General features: G+C 38.7%; 1 protein-coding gene across 1 annotated transcript in view; it reads left to right on the top strand.

Annotated features, from left to right (window-relative positions):
- Positions 1 to 22,147, top strand: part of LOC126752550 (dipeptidyl peptidase 4) — a 65,301-nt gene extending 43,154 nt beyond the window's left edge. Inside the window, exons 3-14 of the mRNA XM_050463442.1 lie at positions 11,210 to 11,670; positions 11,760 to 12,033; positions 13,934 to 14,201; positions 14,277 to 14,571; positions 14,630 to 14,762; positions 16,455 to 16,643; positions 16,736 to 16,860; positions 16,925 to 17,311; positions 17,374 to 17,559; positions 17,616 to 17,773; positions 19,399 to 19,604; positions 19,672 to 22,147. Coding sequence (XP_050319399.1) covers positions 11,465 to 11,670; positions 11,760 to 12,033; positions 13,934 to 14,201; positions 14,277 to 14,571; positions 14,630 to 14,762; positions 16,455 to 16,643; positions 16,736 to 16,860; positions 16,925 to 17,311; positions 17,374 to 17,559; positions 17,616 to 17,773; positions 19,399 to 19,604; positions 19,672 to 19,815 — 2,571 coding nt within the window. The 5' untranslated portion in view covers positions 11,210 to 11,464 and the 3' untranslated portion in view covers positions 19,816 to 22,147. The remainder of the gene's footprint in view (positions 1 to 11,209; positions 11,671 to 11,759; positions 12,034 to 13,933; positions 14,202 to 14,276; positions 14,572 to 14,629; positions 14,763 to 16,454; positions 16,644 to 16,735; positions 16,861 to 16,924; positions 17,312 to 17,373; positions 17,560 to 17,615; positions 17,774 to 19,398; positions 19,605 to 19,671) is intronic.
- The last annotated feature ends 976 nt before the right edge of the window (positions 22,148 to 23,123 follow it).

Here is a 23,123-nt window from a genome sequence, read left to right as displayed (position 1 = left end):
TGTCAAGCTCTTCGACTCACGCATTTCGGCCTATCTCATTATTTTGTCTGCAAATTCGTCTCGCCTCCCTTTTCAACTTTCGATATCTATTTCCTACCGCACGTGTTGTGGTCGATTGTAACGTTGCGAGGTGGGCAGTCTGTTTTCTCTCCGCTGCCACACGGCACTTCTCATAGTACCAACTGTTCTTTGCATTTGCCGAAAACCAATGGCTTCGTTTGTAGATGTACGTAAAGAGCTTGAAATGCTGTCCCACAGTTCCCTTATATCGAGTTTGTTGACGAGTGCTCTTGGAGTGCAAGTCGAGTCGAAAATCGTTCGGTTGTCTGTTGTGATTGCAGCTTCTCGACGTCGAACCTTCTTGTGTTTGTTGACGTGCATTTTTTGCTGCACAGAGGCGGGTGCGTAACTTGGCTGCAACAAGATAGTAGTCCGAGTCGATGTTAAGACCTCGGAGCGTACGCACGTCTAAAATACTGGGACGTGTCTTCTGTCTATCGCAACATAATCAATCTGGTTGGTGGCTTTTCGATCCGGAGACAGCCAGGTAGCTGGGTGTATTTTCTATGCTGGAATCTTATACCACAGAAAACATTATTTCGGGCACCGGCGAAGTCGATCAGCCTCAACCCAATTGGGGATATTTCCTCGTGGAGGCTGAAGTCACTAAGCATGATTTTGACATCGTGGTGGGGGCAGCTTTCATAGGTGCGCTCCAAGCGCTCATAGAGGGCATATTTGGTCACATCGTCTTTCTCCTCCGTCGGGGCGTGGGCGCAAATCAGCGATGTGTTGAAGAACTTCGGGTTGATGTGGATTGTAGCTAGACGTTCATCCACCGGGTTGAATGACAGTACTTGGCGACGGAATCTCTCTCCCACCACGAATCCCACACCGAACTTGAGCTCCTTTATATGGGCACTGTATCAAATGCCATAAGAACCTACTCGCCTCAGTCCTTGTACTGTCCATCGAATTTCTTGGACGGCGGTGAAGGCTGACATCTTCACTCTAACAAGGACATCAACCAGCTGGGCAGCACATCCTCCAATTTAGGTACGAAAATATCATTAATCATGGCCTTGTAGCGTTCTCCATTAACTTTAAATATGGACCAATGATTCCCTCTGCCAATAGAGAACACCAAACAGTAACTTTCTGAAGAATTAACAGGTCTCTACAATGACTTGTGGATTGTCATCACTCTAAACTCCACAATTTTGTTTATTAACATACCCACTCAATCAAAAGTGAGCTTCATCGAAACAAAATTTTCTTGTAAAATTCGGGACCATATAAAGTTTTATACACATTTATACAGCAAGCCGCTTGTTTCAAGACAGACTTCAGATGTTATTGGACGTAGTCTGCTATTAGTCGCGCGTACCGAACCATTATTTTGGTAAGTCCAGAGTAAGTCTATTTATTATGAGATGACAAACCAAACCAAAATAGACGAGGTCAGGATATATTAGACTCACGATAGATGCGGTATTTTCCCAAGATGAATATAGGGTTAAGGATTATATCTTGCCTTTTGCGTGGTTTGGGCTTCGTAACTTTCCAACTTCCCTTGATTGGCTTTTTTTTTTTTAAATATTTATGGATTCTTAGCTATATATGAATATACTTCGAACGTACTGCTAACTGTGTTACTCTATAGTATTCTAGGCCAATACTTATTCGATCGGGTCTATGAGTCAAAGTTTTTGCTGCTATTATTACTCCAAGTATACAAAAATAAATAAGTTATTTGTAAATTTCTATATATACCAACAATGCTTACTTATTTTATAAGTTTATGTAGTTGTTGTAAAAGAATGATTTGAAAATCGAAACTGCTTCATTGCCCATAAATCAGTTTCAACTAATGAAAAGGCCTCCTTATCCACGCTCTTTCACATATAGTAAACACGCGAGTGATTGCGTGAACTTCAAATATGCCGTTTTATATGTACATATGTATGTACATATGTATATATTGTATATTTTACTCGTATAATACATATAAAGCCGCCCACATATTTAGTTGTGCTCATGACTTTCTATTTGCGAAACTTTACGCCTTCACTTTTACATTTGTAAATAGTTTTTGTTTTGTTCGGAGGTTCCTTTTCTTTGGTTTGTTAGACTTGCTATGACGCAGACGCTACCATGACGTATCAAATTTTTTGGTTAAACACATTTCGCAGGAATGCCGTTACGTCGCGTCAATATGCAAATTATGAAGCAAACAAACAGACATAAAGTGTGGAGGGCATAACACTAAGGTTGGCAAACAATTACTACTCTTTTGTTTTTTTTTTTATTATTTTTTCCTTAACGAAAATATGTGGCAAGGGTGCGCTGTTATTTTTGTCACTGCCTGGCCGCTATGCGTATAAGAACAGTGGAAGCTATTGTAACTCTAATTTATTATTGATGATATTTGTTCTAAAAAGAACATGAACAATTAATTTTATTTGTTGGATGCAGAGTTTTGTATCTAAAATATTTCGTTTGTTTTTTTTCAATTGTTTGAGAATGTGCGACATAATTCTGAGTTTTAAGTAATCAGGTTGCTGATACCTCCCTTCAACATATTTATGTGAGGTTAAAAATTTCGACCAGTAGACTTCTTCCTTTTCCTAGAACAGTGATGAGCATTGGAATAGAAGGCATTGTTTATAGGTCATTACCATTACCATAAAGGAAGAGCTGTTGTGAGAATAACTCGATTTCAAAAACCTTCTATACTTTCAGTAGAAAAATAATTGATGCAGCAAATTTGAAAAATATAATCCTGGAAAAGCAATCAACAATAGACAAACTGTATAAAAAGAGAAGTGAAGTAAAGCAAGGATCGAAGTATCGAATCGGAGCCAATATAAGAAAATGATAAAGACCACGTCAAAGTCGGTGGAATAACAAAGTTTCGACGTGCTTGTATGGGCTCAAAAGGAGCCTATTTTGAAGGCAATAATAAGTATGTTATGGAAGTAGCTGAAAATGTTGTTTCTTTTTACAGTTCGGTTCAAATTTGATCAGAAACACCCAAGAAAAATAGTCAAATTCGGTTGCACCGAAGCCAATCGCATGAACATTTCGTAAAGCAAGAAACAAAAAAATATCGAAACTTTAAATTTAAAGGGAAATATTTATTATCATTCCAAACAGCATTCTTTGGCATTAATTTTTGGAAGATTATTTTTTCAAATGTTTGCCGCAGGTACGTCTCAGGGGGTTCATTCGTTGGGTCCAATTTTCCATGGCTCGTTCGAGCATTTAAACTGAATGACATGCGCCGTGTTTTGCTCCAAGGTCTGAATCGAAGCGGAATATACGTACACATAGACTTTACACGATCTTGGTGACCAATCGACCGACTCAAAACGTGAATTTATCAGCTCACCGAAGTGTTCTCTCAATAATAAAATTAATTGATGCGATGGGTGGGAAGTGGCGTCATCTCGTTGAAATCAAATGTCGCCGAGAACACGAGCTTCAATTTCAGGCATCAGATAGTCGGTTATCATGGCGCGATAAAGGTCGCAATTGACGGTTACGTTCTCACCGGCATCATTTTTGAGGAAATATGGACCCATGATTCCACTGACCCACAAACCACACAAAACCTTTGTGTTTTCTGGATGAAATGGCAGCTCTTGAATCTCTTCAGATTGCTCTTCGTCCCAAATGAGCCAGAAATGGTCCTCATCGCTAAAAACAAAATGTAGCTCGAAAACGTCAGATGTTCTTGGAACTGGCTTAAAATGCGCCTTTATCGTCAGTCCGAGTTGCTGCGAACGTCGATGATTTGACTCTCCACGGTCTTCGTGTAAATTCTCAGCTACGGCTGCTATATTTTCTTGACTGCGTGTTGGACGTGTCCTAGTCGGCCGAATATTATACAAGAATGAACGCTGGATCTCAAGATGGGTGAGGATGTTGAGAATAGTACCAATTTTGATCAGCGAGTTTGTATGGCAGCTATATGCTACATTGGTCCAATCCGAACTATATATTTAGATATCGGAGCGTTACCTTGAGAAATAATCTACATATGTGTAGCTTCGCGAAGATATCTCGTCAAATAAAACAATTTTCCACAAAAGAATTTCGATTAAAATCGGTCAGTTTTTATGGCAGCTATGTATGTACTATAGTAGTCCGATATTAGTGGTTCTAACAAATTACCAAAATCAAATTTTCTATAGTTTTAAATTGGCATCGTACCCCGTTTTGGACTTTCAAGTTGGATAAGATTTTTGCATACTATTTTGTTAACAATAAAACACTGTGAATTCGCTAAACTAGTGCGCACATACTTACTTACACTCGCATTCTATGACACTCACAACATTTTGACTTTTTCTTAATTTTTTTTTTAATAATTGTGGGGGTGTGTTTGAAAATGAATGAGTAAGTGTTTTAGTTTAGCTTAGTTTAGTTTATTTCTGTTTTTTGCATTGTACCGCACAGTTGTTGCTGTTATTGTCACATTGCTCGTCGTTGGCTTCATTACACCAGCCCTTTGTTGCTCTTTAAGCCCTTACCATACCGTTATAGTTGGCAAGCTCAAATTATTTAAGGGTCGTTGCCGTGATTCATGCAAAGCGTGCGCGCACATTTCGGCAATATTTATTAAAAGCACACACATACACTTACGCACATAATGGTATATATTCGCAATGCTTGTTTTTTCTTCGTGCAAACTTCTTGTGTTTCCATTTCCGGAATAGATTTATGTGTGTAATCTTTTTATGGCGCGTGGCTAGCTTTTGTGTACAGTGAGCGGGGCGGTGCATTGTCGTGACCTTAACTTAAATATAATTACAACAACAAACATAACAAAATTAGGGAAGGTAACATAATTCTAATTATGTGTAAGCGTGTAGCTTATTGCAAAAGTTGTTGTTGGCAATAAATTTTTATTTGGATTTCTTTAAACTTAAATGGAGTTGATTTTAAATTACTTTCAAGCACATTAACTTAAATTTTTTTTTATGCTTTTATAAACATAAAAAGAACATTCTGTATTTTGAGGTTTAATTAGTTGGTCGCAACAGCTGGTACCAACACATAAGGATGCCTCAGTTCATTTGATCCACCATGATTTACAGGGGGTGCATTTCCAAGTGGCCATTGCCTCGTTATAGTAGCTGTTAGTCTCTAGGTATCTAACATTCTTGGACTTATGTAATAAGTTCTTAGTTCTAGTCTTATCATACCTGATATATATGCATATATGCTTCGTTATCTTGTAGTTCCTTTCATCTGATCTGAGCTATGTATTTGCTCAAAGTGTGCACAAAGCTCTCTTTTGATTGTTGCAGCGGACAATGTTATTAACTCAGCCCCAGATTCGTCCAAAGAGGTCCCTAGCATGCTGAACTCGCCACTTTTTCGCTGTCGAAAATGTTCCTGTAGCCGCAAGCTCTAATTACGGATAAGTGTAGTTGACCTGCTAGTGGGCTTAAAGCTTTCCTGCAATTGTTGATGTGTATATTGTTGTTTTCTGTATCCACCCGTCAATATAACATCACAGACCATATCTGTATCTAGCACTTTTGCTTGGAAGATGTTGACTGTGTTTGGCAGTCGGATAAAGAGAGATTTCGAGATGGACCCATCGGTAATGATAGAGTCTGTATTATAATTTTTTACTTAATCCCTTCTCCATTCACGTCTAGAGCATACCCTCAACCCAAAATGGCCATTGAAATCTAATCATGGGAGAATATAGTCAGATTTTCTTAAATTTAGCTGGTTCAGTATAGCGCTATGTCCATAATATTTCCTGTTTTAACCTCCTAATTCCTTTATTTTATATTAAAAGACAGCGGCTACGCTGGCTAGGTCATGGTGTCCGGATGGATGAAAACACTCCAGCTCTGAAAGTATTCGATGCAGTAGCCGCCGGGGGAAGCAGAGGAAGAGGAAGACCTCCACTCCGTTGGAAGGACCAGGTGGAGAAGGACCTGGCTTCGCTTGGAATATCCAATTGGCGCCACATTGCGAAAAGAAGAAACGACTGGCGCGCTGTTGTTAACTCGGCTATAACCGCGTAAGCGGTGTCTACGCCAATTAAGAAGAAGAAGAATTGTCGTCACCCATAATGACGCGTTTAATGAATGTAGGGTCCTCAGCTTCGTTATCAAGCATTTTTTGCGACCTCTTCTCCAAGTAGTTTTTGCAAAAACTCAGGTATTCTGGTGCAAGTCTAACGTTGACTCGCTTTAAACCCAAAACATTAACCAAAATGTGCTGAGTCGAACCATAAGAAATGTTAAGAACCTATGTTACCTTTTGATACCAACGTAATGATTTTCAAGCGCTGCTTCTTTAACTTTTTCAATGCTATCGTAGATTTTCGATCTAACAGAGGTGGATAGACAAGTCGCATGAGGCATGTTTACGAGGAATTCAAAAAAAAGTTGCACCATACAATCAAAAAAAAAATGTCGATTCGGTTTGCGGACGCAGTTTACCAGCTGACCAGACCCAGTCAAAATTGATCAACAGGTGTTTGGTCGAATGCCTAGCTCCCAGTACGACTATCTAGACGAATTATGTTCCTAATTAACTTGCGCCTCTGCGGCTACTTGAATCAGATAGATTCCATTATCCAGTTTACCTTTTAGGCGCTAACGGTCGCCAAAGTTTGACATGTTTGCACAGTTAAGCGGTTTTTGGTCGATATAACTGCTCCGCAAATCTTTAATATTACATAAGGAAAACAATTATATCAGGCGTAGCTGGGAGTGTACACGAAGGCCGTGGGGAGTCGATTAAGCGCCGTTCGCAGCAACTCGGACTGACGTATGGAACGATTTGGCCCATTTTATGTCGAGATCTTAAATTGAAAGCGTATAAAATACAGTTTGTGCAAAAACTGAAGCCGCTTGACCTTCCCAAGCGACATCGCTTCGCTCTATTGGCTCCTGAAAAGTTCCAAGAAAACCTGTGTTTTCGAGGCAAGTGATATCACGTCGTTTGACATTTTCTTGTGCGGATGTGTAAAGCCTAAAGTCTATGCAGACAATCCCGCTTCGATTCAGGCCTTGGAGTAAAACATCACGTGTGTCACTCGCCAGTTACTAGTCGAAATGCTCGAATTGGACTCAACAGATGGACCAACTGGAACGTAGCCGCGGCCGACATTTGAAAGAGATAATCTTCAAAAAGTAAATGCCAAAGAATGTTCTTTCGAATGATAATAAACATACCCTTTCAAATTTGAAGTTTCTGTGTTTTTTCCTCATAAAAGTAGGGAACCTCAAAATATTCTTTCTGAGTGTTATAAACTTCGTTACAAACTTAATTTATCTTGTTCCAGGTATAGAATTTAATATGGATATTGGTGTGGCTTGTCGAAATATCAAGAAAGTGCCCATATCTGTCAGATTTGCGGTCAAAAAACTTCAACTTTAGCTCAAAAAAATATAGGATATAGGTCAGCTAATATACTTAAGGTTGTGTACGAGGAACTTAGGAATTTTCATTCTACAAGGTGGGTTCCAAAGTAAACAGGACTTTTTGAATCTAGCGCCCCTTGGTGGGGCCATCTATATGCTAACTTTATCGATTGTCCAGTGAGAGTTTCATGACATTGGTCATCGATTTGAAATGAAGCTATTGCGTTTTAAGTGTCAGTATGTTTGTACTATCGTCTGGAAGGCCAAGAACTTCCACATTATTTTATAGCAGGACTGTCAACAAAGTATTAAAGCTTACTTGATTTCAGGTTTTAAGTGGTTTAATGCTCTTTAAAGCTCAGCTGAGAAGCGAATTCTAAGGCTTCTAGGATCTTAATTAAAATTTTTGGTAACTGTTAAGTTGACTGTGGGTTCGATAAATAATTTCCAATGGAATGTTAACAAAATATATAAATCATCGAATTGTCTTGATTTTCGTATTTCGTAAATGTTTTAGACAAGACAGATATTATTATTAATTTCTTTTGCACAGAATTTGTCTGACTTCGCGTTCATATCCTTAAAATGCTTAAAAAAACATTTGCATATGCTTATAAACGAATCAGATGCGCTCTTAAGTTCATACCAAACCTACATTAGTGAGAAGTGCAAAATCAAATCATCATCAATCAAATGTGCTGACCTTTGCATTCATTTAGCCAGCGAATATGACGACTGCAGTCATTTATCCTCAACGTTTGCCCTACTCTTTCGTCTGCACTTACATAAGTGGGACGCCTTAATGACTTGGTGATTTCCACGCCAATGACTTTAAGATTTTTATATAAAAAATTAGAAATCATTTGTTGCCACCTTTTTCTATTGTGCGACCGTAAAAAAATATATAATTCAAGGTATGCATACATTACATAACATCGGCATGGAGTGGAATGGCATCCGAGGATGAGTGGCATGCGCTAATATGCCGCAAGTTGTGTAAGGTCGCTCTTATCGCTTGCTTGCTGCACTACATAGTATTTAGTAGTGTTCGCAGTGTTTGCCGCCTCAGCGCTGTGCTGTGCTTTGCGTTGCGTCACGAAGTGATGAAGTGAACTCTCAGACGACCCCGATCATCGAATGGCAAAGCAGTAACATGCGCTTAAATGTTTATTAGGCTAGAAATTATGTAATTATGATAAAATCTCTAATGAATAGCCATTGAAGGGCATTGTGAGTTCTTTTGTTTCGGTCAAGGATGAGTTTTGCTTGTGGCGTATGCTTGTCGGGCTCGCGAAGAGATTTAGGAACAACGATTCTCTTTCTGCACAGTGTTATGTACATATATATTAGTATGTTTGTAGTTAGGTTGTTGGTGCCATGAGAGACTATTTACTATAGTGGCTGCACCCTGTATATAAATATGCACATACAAGGTGCGTTTCAAAGTAAACAGGACAAATGATTTTTTCGGCAAAATCAATTTATTTTATTCAAAGTAGTCTCCTTCTGCTTCAATACAGCTTTTTGCACGGTCCAAAGCATGTCGAACGAGTACAGCTTTTTGCAAGCCTTTTAAATGGCCTCTACGTCTGCATAACGCTTTCCTTTCATGGGCAAATGCATTTTTTCGAAAAGCAAGAAATCGTACGGTGCATTATCAGGTGAATACGGTCAGTCAATTTGTGTGGCACAAACTGTGCACACACCTTTCGTAAGCCCAAATGTTCAGTTAAAATGCGATAAATCGATATTTTGGAGATGTTCAATTCCATTTCCATGAATTTCAATGATGATTTCGGCTGATTTTTGATGAATTCACGCACAGTTTCGATGGCATTTCTGGTGAACACGGATTTTGATTGACCCACATGTTGATCGTCATTTATGTCATCACGACCATTTTGAAAACGTTGAAACCACTCGTGCACTCTGCTACAGGATAGACAATCATCGCCATAAACATGTTTCATCAATTGAAACGTTGTATATTCCTATCAACGGGTAGGTGGTTATTATGTTAAAGGCAAGAAAAGCTTCAAAGACGTAATGCTTAAAACAGTATTAAAAATATTAAAATATTAAAAGTTATAGTTTTAGGCGCTGTCCTATTGTAGATAGAAAGAATATAATTGAGGTTTTGCAATGCGACCTATGGTCTATAATGCCCTCTTCTATATCATATGTGGTCACAAAGGTTCAGCACTCTGAACAATTCCAAGAGCTTGCTGGGCGCGAAGGAGGTGATGTGATCGCTGACCACGTGATGCATACAAGGTCCTTGAGCCTGCTTTTACAAATTGCTGGGCAATCCGGTACCATGTCGCAAAACCGTTAGTTTGCATAACAGACTATGCCCTTGTTGGAGAAGTATTTTTTGAGCCTGCAGTCCCCAGTATAGAATACCACAAAGAGACGAGATTTGACTTGGCGGAGGTTGCTCATATCTCTAAACCTTGCTAGGTTTGAACCTACCAATAGCAACTTGGCGTGGCGAATTCCTGTTGCCTGCTGCCTGTGCCGTTCTCTCCTCCGAGCGGAGCAAACTCCCTTAGGGAGTGGGACCCTACCGCAATGCATGCTTCTAGTCCCATCTGGAAGCCGTCGCAAAGCGGGCTAGTTGGTCGGCCAGCTCATTGCCGGCTACCCCTTTATGCCCCGGTACCCAGAGCAGATGTACACGGTTGCAAACTGATAGGCGGTTCAACCTTCCTATACATACCTTCACTAATAGCGATTTGATTCAAAAGTCGAGATCGTTTTGCTGCCTATTTAATCACTAGATACAGCGCTGTAAACTTCTGCATGACTCCAAGTGCTGCGGTTGGATAAGTGCGCATTGCTCCTGAAGCGCAGACGCCAGCGAGTCTTTGCAGTTTCGGTAGTTGAAGACTTACCGAAGACTGTGTTGCCTTCGATGCCCAAATAACCGCTCCATAAGTAACAATAGGCCTTACGACCATGGTATACAGCCATCAGATGATACCTGGCTTGCAGCCCCATGATGTACCGGCTAGGCGTTTGCATATCATGAGTGCTTTGGTGGCTCCAGACAGTGCTAATTCAACTTGTCTATTGCACCGTAAGGTTGGGTCTAATGTGAGGAATAGACACCTCCAACTCCCTGCCACCAAGTTTTAGGGGTATTATTCCATCCAGAGGAAATCATCAGCCATTTGACCATTCCCGTTTAGAATAAAATGTTCACGAAAAGAGGAACATGAAATACACATGTCTACTTTGAAAGCTATTCCCCTAAGAAATTCTATAGCTTAAGAAAAGACCAAAATATTGCTAAATATCAGTTTGTCTCAGAACTTTTTTGCTTTAAGCCCGTGCTTTATGCGTAGATCTATTCCTATGGAATTGGATGGTACTACTCCTTGTAATTTCAGTGCATATTGAAAACGAATGTATCTGGAAATAGATTGATAGGATTCTATCGCAAACTATCGTGTTTTTCAAAGTGTTCCAAAAAAATTAAAACTCGATGTTTTGAAAAACATTCCCGACAGCGCTTGTGGAAAACTATTATCTAAAGAAAGAACCTTGGTTTTTTGATTTCGTAGATAATCTTTTTACCGAGACATGTTCTCGTTTTTTAATATTTCGTCGTGAAAGTTTTAAACAACATTTTTCCAATGCCATACTAATAGTAACATTTAAAAAATATGTTTAGTAGTGATATAGAAAAAAAATAATAAAAACATGCGTAATTAAACTTGCCCCTCTTAAGTCTAAGATTTGGTCATAAGTTCGTTAATGAAAAAATATTAAATTTACTAAACTAAACTAAATTTTTCATATATTTCTAGGTGAACTTCCACTTCCCTTTTCACCTTTCGATGTACACAAAAACCACGAAGAGGAGTACACATAAATGATGCCCTGGATAAATAAATTGAAGATAATCACTTTCAAAAATCAACTAAGTAAAAAGTGCTTCTCAGCTTTGGTGCTTCCTTCCACAACATTGTCTTCGAGTTTACAACTTCCGCTGGCAATGCAATTACGAGTATTTTACTGCTATTGAATTGAAAGCTTCCTGCCAAACTTAGAGATAAATTGCAATGCATGCTAATGTCACATCAGATCGTGGTGGTGGCGGCGGTTCATGGCGTCTGCCACCTGATGAAACACTACAAGTACAAGATCCTAAACAGAAGAATGATGATTTAGATTTGGACGAAGGTCACAATTGGCGTAGTATCATATTTTCACTGTTAGTTATTAGTTTTGTAATAGCCGGAATTATAACCGCAATATATCTACTAGGGTAAGTGACACTTTCAACAATCCACCAGTGCTTATTCTTACCTATATGCATTCATTTATACCGATTATTTTTTCTCCTCCTGCTTTCAGTTATGTTGATGAATTGCTGTATTGGTCGGGTCGTCGCATGATACTCGACGAGTACCTGCAAGGCGATTTGACGCCCACACGTCTACAACCCGCTTGGGTTACGACGCGTAAGTATGTCTTCCAGTCGGACGACGGGGGACTGGCCATATTGGATACGACCAGCAATTCGGTTAGCACGCTCGTTACGAATCACACGCTGCGGCAGTTAAATGTACGCGGCTATCAGTGCTCACACGATCTGCGATATGTTCTATTTAGACATAATGTTAAGAAGGTATTTATTAGATTTACACACTTGATTTATAAAATATAAAATATATCAGAAAATGGCGGAACATTTTTTTTTCTTTTTCTGACTTTGAACTATGTTACAATTTCTCTCGAAGTTCTAATCTTGTTTATAATGGGTTGTCAAAAAAGTCTTGCGGTATTTTTATTGAATTTTTTTTCTTTTTATTGAAATTGAAATGAATTTTTGATGATTCATGCCCAGCTCTTGACCGATGCTACGACTGCTACTATGCCGGTCTCTTTCGACCAATTCAGCAATTTTATCGCAATTTTTTTCGATCTTCGACCACCACTACACCAGAACGAAAACGTTGAAACCATCGTTGTGCGGTGGAAATGGAAACTGTATCGATTCCATAAACTGCACAAATTTTATTGGCGGCTTGAGATGCATTTTTGCCTTTATCGTAGTAGTACTGTAAAATATGCCGTATTTTCTCTTTATTTTGCTCCATGTTTGCGACGCTATAACTCACGAACGACTTAAAAGAAACGACAATCAATCAAACACGCGTTAGCGCGTGAAATGAGCTTTCCAAAAAGGTATAGCATGACCCGATGCGACGAATAAAACTAGAACTTCGCTTTCCTTTCGAAAATACCGCAAGACTTTTTTGACAATCATTATTACTACCGAAAGACATGTATCAGTCGGCACTCTCTCTCTGATGGCTTTCACATCTTGATTAATTTAACAGTCCCGAGATCTAAGAACACTAGCGACAGAGTCAACAACCGTGGTTACGGATGTTTATCTTCATATTCTTTATTGGCGTAAACACAGCTTACTCGGTTATAGCGCCATTTACAACAGCGCGCCAGTCGTTCTTCCTTTTCCTTGTTTTGAAGCAGTTGGAGATTCCAAGTATAGCCAGGTCTTTACAATAGACTGGAGATTTTTATCTTCCTTCGCTTCCCCCGACGAGTACTCCGTCGAGTACTTTCAGAGCTGGAGTGTTTTCATCCATACGGACAATATGACCTTAGCTGAACTATGGCAATGGTGTCCGTATATCTCGTATAGCTCATCATCATGTGATATTTGCCGTTGTCAATGCAAAAAGAAACATAAATATTCCGCAGAACCTTTCTCTCGAAACCGCATTATATGTTGTCATCGTCCATGCCTCTGCACCATATTGCGGATGATGCGTGACTTGTAGAGTTTGGTCTTTGTTCGTCAAGAGAGGACTTTACTTCTCAAATGCTTACTCAGTTCGAAGTAGCACTTGTTGGCAAGAGTTATTCTGCGTTGAATTTTGAGACTGACGCTGTTGTTTCTGTTAATGTGGTTCCAAGATAGACGACTTTTAACGTTATGACTGTCGAGAGAGCCAGGTCGGTAGTGCGATGACTGTTTATTTGATGACAGGAGGTATTTCGTTTTGTCCTCGTTCACTACCAGACCCATTTGGTCTTCGTTATCCAGTCTGGAGAAAGCAGAACTAACGGCGCGGTTGTTGAGGCCAATGATAGCAATATCATCGGTGTACGCTCTTATAGAAGATGGTATCTTCTCTATTTATTTCTGCAGCTCGAATTATTTTCTGCAGGACTATTCATAAAATGGGGGTCTCTCATCCGTGGCTAAGAAGAATATATATCTTCTAAAAGCTGTTGTTGGCACGCTGTAACCTTCTAAATAGGTGTTTTCTGCTATTGAATCAGTGAAGTTTTTTTCACCTTTTTTCACTTTTTTTCAAATGGAAAAGAGGTTTGTTGCAAATTTTCGAGCGTGAGCATTTTTTAAATTCCGAATTTTGAAAAGTTTTTAAGAACCCAAAATTGAACTTTCGAAACTCATTGTAGGGATCTATCCAAGCCTCGTCGATTCATTATATGCTCAGATAAGCAATTCTCAATTGAACTATTCTTTTTTTCAGATTTTTCAAAAGTCATTTACCGCATTTTATACAATTTACGACGTTGAAAACGATCACCATATGCCTGTGAAACTAAAGGATTCACCGAAAGTGCAGCGTACGCGTCTACAATATGCCGCTTGGCTAGGCAACACTACCTCGTTGGTCATCGTTGCCGACAACGATATTTATCTACGACAATCACCCACTGACGAGGAGGACATCCGAATCACAAATACAGGGTATGAAAATTACATTTACAATGGCGTACCAGATTGGCTCTATCAGGGTGAGTGCAGTACATACATACATAAATTCCAGACACATTTAAAATTCTTATCTCAAAAATGCTTCTAAATTATAGAAGAAATTTTCGATAAACCCGAAGCGATATGGGCATCACAAGACGGTACACACTTCATGTATGCTTCGTTCAATGACAGCAAAGTGAATATGATGACATACCCGTGGTTGGCCTCAGGCAGTATTATCGCTGGTAGCAGTATGTCACCGGAAACCTCATTTCCTGAAACCAAAAATGTGCGCTATCCCATACCCGGCTCCCCGAATCCTGAGGTCACCCTTTGGGTGGTAGACGCTAGTAATTTAACCGACATACAATATTTTATTTTGAAACCACCCCCTTCCTTGGATGACCAGTGAGTATTGTAGTGATTTGCATATAGCTATTTATATTTACGTACTGCCAACTTACAGAGAATTTTATATAACATCGGCTGGCTGGATCTCAGAACTAAATCATCAAGTTTCTGTTGTCTACATGACACGCTCTCAAAATTATAGTATAATCGCCACTTGTTTAGCGGATACAAATTGGACTTGTGTCGAGGTAATTAATCAAGCTTTTTGTTATTTCCAAATTAAAATGCAGAGAAGTGTGTTAGGTAGATAGGTGGGTAGGTATAGTGGGACTAAAATCTACTCACTCTATGCCATCTCTGAACCATTCCAAGCTTCTGAAGAAGTTCATCAGTACAAAAAGTTTTAGCGAATTCTGTTAGGTGTCATAAATTATTCAATCGTTGGATAGAAAACTGCAATTTATGTTTGAGAACTGCGTAATATAATTTCATTTATATCAGAAATTTTGTTGGAGATCATGATACGAGGGCTGCTATATATATTCTGGCCTAGGGCAACACTAAGTGTTGCCAGGTGCAATCTGACATTTCCATTGGAAAGTTTGACATTTTTTAGCATAACATCGCTCAGAACGTTTTGTCATTTAATCGTTTTTTTATTTACAGGGAATTAAAAAATTCATCTCGGCCAAAAAATGGAATTAACTCGTGAACATTTTCGTGCGATCATTTTTCACAACTTTCGACGTGGATTATCACGACAAGAGTGCATCGATGAACTAAAATCTTTGTATGGCTATGAAGCACCATCCTATAGCACTGCGAAAAACTGGTACAAAGAATTCAATCGTGGCCGACGCTCGCTCAAAGACGAATTCCGTCGGTCGTCCAAAAACAGCCGTTGTGCCAGAAAACATCGATGCCGTACGTGAATTGATAATGCAAGACCGTCATGTAACATACCTTCAGATAGAGGCATGCCTATCCATTTCTTCCACCAGCATACATTCGATACTGCATGAACACCTGACCGTAAAAAAGGTTTGTTCTCGTTGGATCCCGCACAATTTGACAATCGCTCAAAAAAAGGCTCGTGTGGATTGGTGTAAAGAAATGCTGAAAAAATACGATCGCGGTGCTTCAAAAGACGTTTATAAGATCGTCACAGGTGACGAATCATGGATCTATGCGTATGAGCCCGAAACAAAACAGCAATCGACAAAAAAAATTTAAAAAAAGAATAATTTTCGTTGATAAATATGCCTATTTACATTATTAGGCCAGAAATATATATAGCAACCCACGTACGAATGATTTATGCTGCCTGTGCACCATCTATTCCGCCATCCTTATATTATAAATCTTGCTTTTTCGAAAACGGATTTCAACCGGTTAAAACAAAGAGCTATGCAGGTGATGCATTATTCCTGAAGTGGAAAATATCGTGCACATTAATTCAAAGTTTCTTACAGACTATATAACCTTGGTCCAAAAGAAAGTTGAATAATGTTTGGCTACTAACTTGCTAAGGCTGCGATGAGAAGTCGTAAGGCTTTCCTTCAAAATTTTGGGATCACTTATTGAGTTTTTCAAGAGGATTATTTAGATATTGTGTTATAGGTTTCCCAGTAAGTATTGCTATTTAGTTCTCCGAAAAACGAAATCAAAATTTTGAAATTAAAGATTGGCGATTTATCTTTTGGGCTTTCAAAACCTCATATCGTTAAACTAGTTCTTTCCTTCTATGGGCCGTATACAAGAAGGAGTGTTTCAAGTAGTTACAAGCTGTGCTGTGAAACACTTCTGTAGAAATATAGTAGTTTCTCCAATATTGGCGTCGAGGCTTCGTAACACACTTATTTTTATATTCGACTATATGTAGACTTTCAAATCGGAAACACAGGTCATCAAGTAATTATCGCTGCTTTTCTGCTTCACAGATACACTCCGAGCGTGCTCCCGAAGATGAGTGGCTCGATATTCTTCCGCATCCAGTTTTCGCGCCCGACGGCAATAGTTTTCTAATATTGGCGAGTATACAAGAATTCGGTAATGAGCATTTCACACACATCAAACACGTCACAATGACACAACAACGTATTGCCGTCATATCACATGGCCGCTATGAGGTAAGAAATCATGACAAGACCTTTATATAAAAACTAAAAAAAAAAATATAAACTTTTCGTACAATAATATTTATTTCTCCTTTTTTTTACAGGTGCTAAAAATCCTTTGCTGGGACACTGTCAATCATTTAGTGTATTATCTGGGTACACAAGACAAAAAGCCCGGGCAGCGGCATTTATATATGGTGAAAGATCCGGTCAATGATGAGAGTAGAAAGTGCGTACGCTTTGCCGTTGTAAAATGAGTTGTTGTAAGATTTTTTTTTGGAAATATTTTTCAGAACTGAGCCACAGTGCATTACCTGCGATTTGGGCGAGGCGCTTTGGAGCAGCCGCTATTACTATGTGAATTGTTCTCATTTCGATGCCTTCATGACACCAGTGTCTTCCATAGCAACTCAATATGGTATTGAATTTTACATATTGGAATGTCAGGGGCCCGGCCTGCCGGTGTCGGGTGTGCATATGCAGAAATCGCATAGTTTGGTGAAAATACTTTATGACACCCGTCCGTTCTTTACGGAGCGTCTGCAAAAGCTGGCGCTACCGACACAACGTTCATTCGAGATACCATTGCCACATGGGAGTCGGGCACAAGTGCAATTACTTCTACCGCCTAGTTGGCGTGAAGAGCTTAGGGATGCCGCCTTTCCGGTGGTGGTCGAAGTGTAAGTGTGTAGAGTTTTTAAGCAAAATTGTAGATTTTAACATGTTATTTGTATTCCCACAGCAATGGCCGCCCAGGTTCCGAGTCTGTTTCGGAGAAATTTCAAATAGACTGGGGCACCTATATGTCATCGCGTAACGATGTCATTTACATACGCTTAGATGTTCGTGGCGCGAAGGGCCAAAGTAAAAAGCAACTGTACCGACACTTGGGCGGCGTCGAAGTACAGGATCAGATTTCTGTTTTAAGGTTTGCTTGCGCTAGATTTATTTGAAATTTGAAACTCTTAACTTTTTTTATTGCAGATATCTTTTGGATACAATTAGTTTTTTAGATGAAACACGTGTGGGTATTTGGGGTTGGGGCTATGGAGGTTACGTAACTTCAATGGTGCTCGGCACACAACAGGATGTGTATAAATGCGGCATAGCCATATCGCCAATCGCCGACTGGCTCTACTACAGTAAGTAATGCTTTGCGTAATTATTTCTTTCTTGATTGGCGTAGACACCGCTTACGCGGTTATAGCCGAGTTTACAACTGCGCGCCAGTCATTCTTCCTTTTCGCTGGTCGAAGCGAAGTCAGGTGCTTCCCCACCTGGTTTTTCCAACGGAGTGGAGGTCTTCCTCTTTCTCTGTTTCTCCCGGCTTGAACTGCGTCGAATACTCTTAGAGTTCATTATTTTCATCCATTCGGACGACATGATCTAGCCACCTTAGTCGCTGTCTCTTATATCGCTGAACTATGTCAATGGCGTTTCGTACATATCATCGTTCCATCGACTACGGTATTCGCCGTTGTCAATGCGCAAAGGACCATAAATCTTCTGCGGAACCTTTATGTCGGACACTCCTAAGGCCGACTCATCAGATGATGTCATCGTTCATGCCTCTGCAACATATAGAAGGACGGGGATGAGTGACTTGTAGAATCTGGTCTTTCTTCGTCGAGAGAGAACTTTACTTCACAAATCAGTAATTAACAGAGAAAAAATTTATATATTTGCAGCTTGTTAAATGTTTATTTTAGAACCAGCTTCCTATGCGAATACAAAGCTTTGTATACGAAAAAAATCGCAACTATTGGTCGAGAGTTTCTTGACGGTGTCTCAGAGCTTGCACAGATACATTTTTTTGCATTGAAATGGTCCTCCTAAATGCATACATACGTCAAGAGACATCCACACTACCTATCTGCCTTGAAACCCTCACCTGTTCCTAATTGGTAATGATGATATGAACTCAGAGGTATTGCATATCTCTGAAAATGTAATATGGCGGATCCTACAAAAACATTTCCCTCTTCGATACCGGATAGTATGTTTCTGTTATGAAAGTTTTAATAAGCTTTGCGAATTTGTGTTCTCTATTTATATGGCTCTATTACACTATATTTCTGGATTTATTAGTCCAGCGTTTTGCGATACGCTTAGAGCTATCTTGCAAAGATGATCTATTGTTTCCCGGTTGCCCTGCTCTTGACATTTTCCGCAGTTTAATCTGACTAAACCAATTCTGCAGGTGTATGCAGCCACCAGACTGTAACCAGTTAATATTCCATTACTGGTCCTACGGCCCCTTCGACCGAGTGCCAGTAGGAACTTGGTATATTTCCGATCTAGCGTTTTACACATGACTTTTGCAGTTTTGCGCACAAGTAGATCGAGTATTGATTTTCCTTGCAATGCTTCTGTCCAGATCGACGTATAAATAATGCATGTGGTTTCCAATGGTGATCAACATCTCGCGTGACGGCCGTACACTACTCTTGGCAATCTCGTCCACTATCTTACTGCCTTGTGGCCTGGTTTTTTCTATATACTCTGAGCTTTCTTTCCTCATTGAAAAGTGTTATCATGTGGGCGGAGCTTGCCAAACCGCTATTACCCACCGAGCTATGCAGGTTCTAGTCGCTCAGCCCTCTTTTGCAGCGCAGTTTTCAGCCAAGAAGTCTGTAGGTGACAGAAAGCCTTTTATTTCGGCATAAATATTTTTTTTTTAACCCGAGCGGTGCTCAAAACTAACTTGTAGCTTTCTACTTAATCCTCATATCGATTTTAATTTCTCAACAAATCATTTTACCCACAGATTCCGCTTTCACAGAACGCATATTAGGCCTGCCGGCGGAGAACTACAAAGGCTATGTCGAAGCCGATGCAACGCAGCGTGCGCGTCTCATCAAATCACACTCATTCTTCCTAATACACGGCCTAGCCGATTCAACTGCACCCTATATACATGGCATACAGTTAGCCAAATCGCTAACGGACGCCAACATCTTGTACAGATATCAGGTAGGTGCAATGCAACAACAATAATAAAGTTAAAATCGTAAATATGCTTTTTATATTTTTGTTCAAGACATACGCGGACGAAGGTCACGAACTGTCCGGAGTGCTCGAACATGTCTATCTCTCTATGGAGCACTACTTTGCCGATTGCTTAAGTTTAGATCCGGACGATACGAAACCCGATCTGGATCAGAAAATAGTGCCAGCTGAGTAGACAGTTATAAAGAGAGAAAGAGAGAATTGACGGAGGAGAGAGAATAGCGTGCAGCTTCCAAACTGCAACACAAGCAAAAGATATTAAAACTAGTAACTAAGCGCGATTTAGTGATTTAAAGAATAATAAATTCTAGGCAAATATTACAATTAAGCACAAGTGCATTAAGAAAGAGATACAAAGTGAAATGTAAAATGGTCTAGCATAAATAAGCAAAGCAGCAAGGCAACAAGCAGTAGACATCAAACATACATACATACATACTTGTACATATACAAGCATAAGATTAGGAAAATAAAGCAAGCAGAAAAAGAAAAAGTTATAATACTGAAATATTGTACAATATTATAAAAACGTATAAAAAGGATAACAATTACAAAAACAACAACAACAACAACGGATATTAAATTAAATTTGCGATTCATGCGGCATTTATCTTCCAACTAGTTGCACTTTACGTAAGCATATTTAAGCGTACAAGTCAACATTTAGTCTGTATGTATGTAAGTAAGAAATTAGCGTTGCCAGCCGAAGTATTTGTAAATGAATTATAATTTTTTTTTCGAAAATTTGGTTGCTCACTTGCATAGTAGCCAAAGCAATAGGAAAAAAAAATTCAAGTCAGATCTACTGTATTATAGTTAGTTAGGTAAATGCAATTTAACAAGAAAAAAACAACAAAACGTAGAAGTAATATACGTATGGTAAAGTAAATGGCGCGAAAATATAAAATAATTTCAAATAATTATAAGTAACACAAATATATAAGCAAACAAAGAAGACGATTTTGCTTTGAAAGCGAGTGACAAAAGCACACTCAGTTCGAAAACGCTTTACTATTATGTAAAATGTCTGGCAACAACTCAGCAGTCAAAAATATGTATTCCAAATTTAGTAACAATTATTTGTATTGCCTAAGAGCAAAAAACAGTAAGACTTTGTTCACAATTTTAAAATTCTTGATTTATTCTTGAAATTGTACGTCGTCCCCCTCAAAGTAATCCTCCTTGGCCTAAATACACTTGTGCTAACATTTTTTTCAATTCTCGTAACAGTGTTCAGAAAAGCCTGCAATGCGCGTAGCGATTCACGTTTAATGTTTTCAATTGACTCAAAACGGAGCAGAATTAGGCGAATACGGTGGTTGCGGCACGATATTGGTTGAAAATTTGGCGAAAACTGATGAAGAACCAATGCAGTCTGCGACGGCCCATAAGTCCGACCTCTTCTTACGACGCATAATACTCAAATAGTATTCCTAGTTGCCAGTTTGGCCGGTCGTATGGAATTCGCAGTGCACTACACCTCGTTAATTGAAGAATCCTGTAAACATAATCTTGATTTTTAACCTGCTTTGGCGTGGTTTTTTCGGTTTCGGCTCACCGTTACCACGATTTTCGACCGATTGATCGCCTGTTACCGTCGTAAGCATAGACCCAATACTCATCGTCACTAATATTACGTTAAATGACATGCTGGTAGTCGGAAAGCATTGTTTCACAGACGTTAAAAAGACACTGTTTTTCGAAAAAATTGAGTGATTTTGGAACCAATCGTGCTTTCACTTTCCTTACACCCAAATGATCTTTTGAAATGGTTTTCACTTATCCGTCGGATATTTCAATGATGCCAGTAAATCTTCGATTCTCAAGCACCAATTTTTTATTTTATTTACTTGTTGAACATCAGTTGATGTTGTTGGCTGTCCTGTACGTGGTTCGTCGTCAACGTGTTCTCGACCGTCTTTGAATAATTTGTACCAATCAAAAACACTTGCTCGCGACAAACAATTATCATCGCAGGTCTTCTCCAACATTCTGAACGTTTCGGCACCAGAAATTTGGTTCGCATGCAAATTTTATGGAACTTATTTGTTGAATAGTTTCAGTCATCGTAAAAACCGCCGAATGCACTTTATGTACATACTTCAGAAAGCCAAGCGTATACTAAACACTAACGAATATTTTGATGTGAAATTTGGCACAGTTGTCACTGACAGGCATACCGATCTGGAAAAAAAAAATATTTCGACGAATGGATTTCCGCGTGAAATTTAAATTAAAAAGTCTTACTATTTTTTGCCCACAATTTATTATTTCAACGAGTGTTCTTTTGGCACTAGCATACAAAATCACAAAGCCAGTGTAAATATAATAATCATATGTGTAAATAGCCATGCAAATGACATGATAATTATGCACAAATACAGCAACGAGACAACGCATAATTAGAACGAACTTAATTTATAAGCAAATCAGAGTAAAACATCCACAAACATACAAAAATATTAAAAATTATAAATAAAAGTAATTTTTTTAAAGAAATATATATACATAGTAATAGTTTTAATTATGCGAATAATCAAAATACTGAACGTAGCAATAATTTTGGACACCATTAAAAACAACACATGCACGAATTGCACACTGGCAGCCACACATCGATTAAGTTACCGGTTAGTTACCCAATAGCGCTACCAGAGATTCTATATAAAAGTTTCTTTGAGTTTCTTAAGCCCTAATTGACATCTATAATTGAAACTTTTGGCTACGCAAGCTATCTATCAGTTAAATTGCCAGTTAGTTACCCAACAGTTTCCATGAGATATTTGATAATTAGATCAAAACACGCCCAGTGGTCCCTGAAAAATTCGCTAAAACACCAATTTTGAAATTGAGAACTTCATTAGGTGAGGGACCATTAATTAATTTTATTAATTTTTAAAAAATTACAAAGTATGTGACAAAACGTTCACCTTTAATTATCCGCAAAAAGAAAAAGCTTATTCATGTCATTCCGCAGATATTGAATTTTTTGTCCCCGATAACGCGCTCTCAACGTGTCGTTAAAGAAGTGTTTACGGTTTTGTTTACAATTTAAATGCCATATGATCTTTTTTCATAGTGAGCTCTTCTACTTCTATAGTCTATTACGACTTAATTTTGTTTTGGAAGATTTAAATATAATATAAGTCCCTTAACCTAAGAGTGTACAAAATAAATGTTTCGTTCGGTTCTCGGCCCTAAAACACATACCTATTTGACTATTCAGAAATCCTTGTGAATATTGGGAAACCACATATTTATTCGTTCAAATAATCAAAAAATTAATAAATAAGCAACACGATAAATCGTATAAACTCATACATACATACATCGATAGTTCCAAATTGCATTAACATATCATTCTGTGTAAAAATAAAATTATCGCATTAATTAAAATGTATATTTCAAGTACTCTCACATTAAGTATAATTAAAGCATTGTTAAATATGAAAATTAATACAAAAGCACTCATGCATACTTAAG

This window comes from Bactrocera neohumeralis, chromosome 3 (assembly GCF_024586455.1).
Source record: "Bactrocera neohumeralis isolate Rockhampton chromosome 3, APGP_CSIRO_Bneo_wtdbg2-racon-allhic-juicebox.fasta_v2, whole genome shotgun sequence".
Taxonomy (NCBI): domain Eukaryota; kingdom Metazoa; phylum Arthropoda; class Insecta; order Diptera; family Tephritidae; genus Bactrocera; species Bactrocera neohumeralis.
The sequence above is the reverse complement of the archived record's forward strand: the minus strand, read 5'-3'. Positions and strand labels throughout refer to the sequence as shown.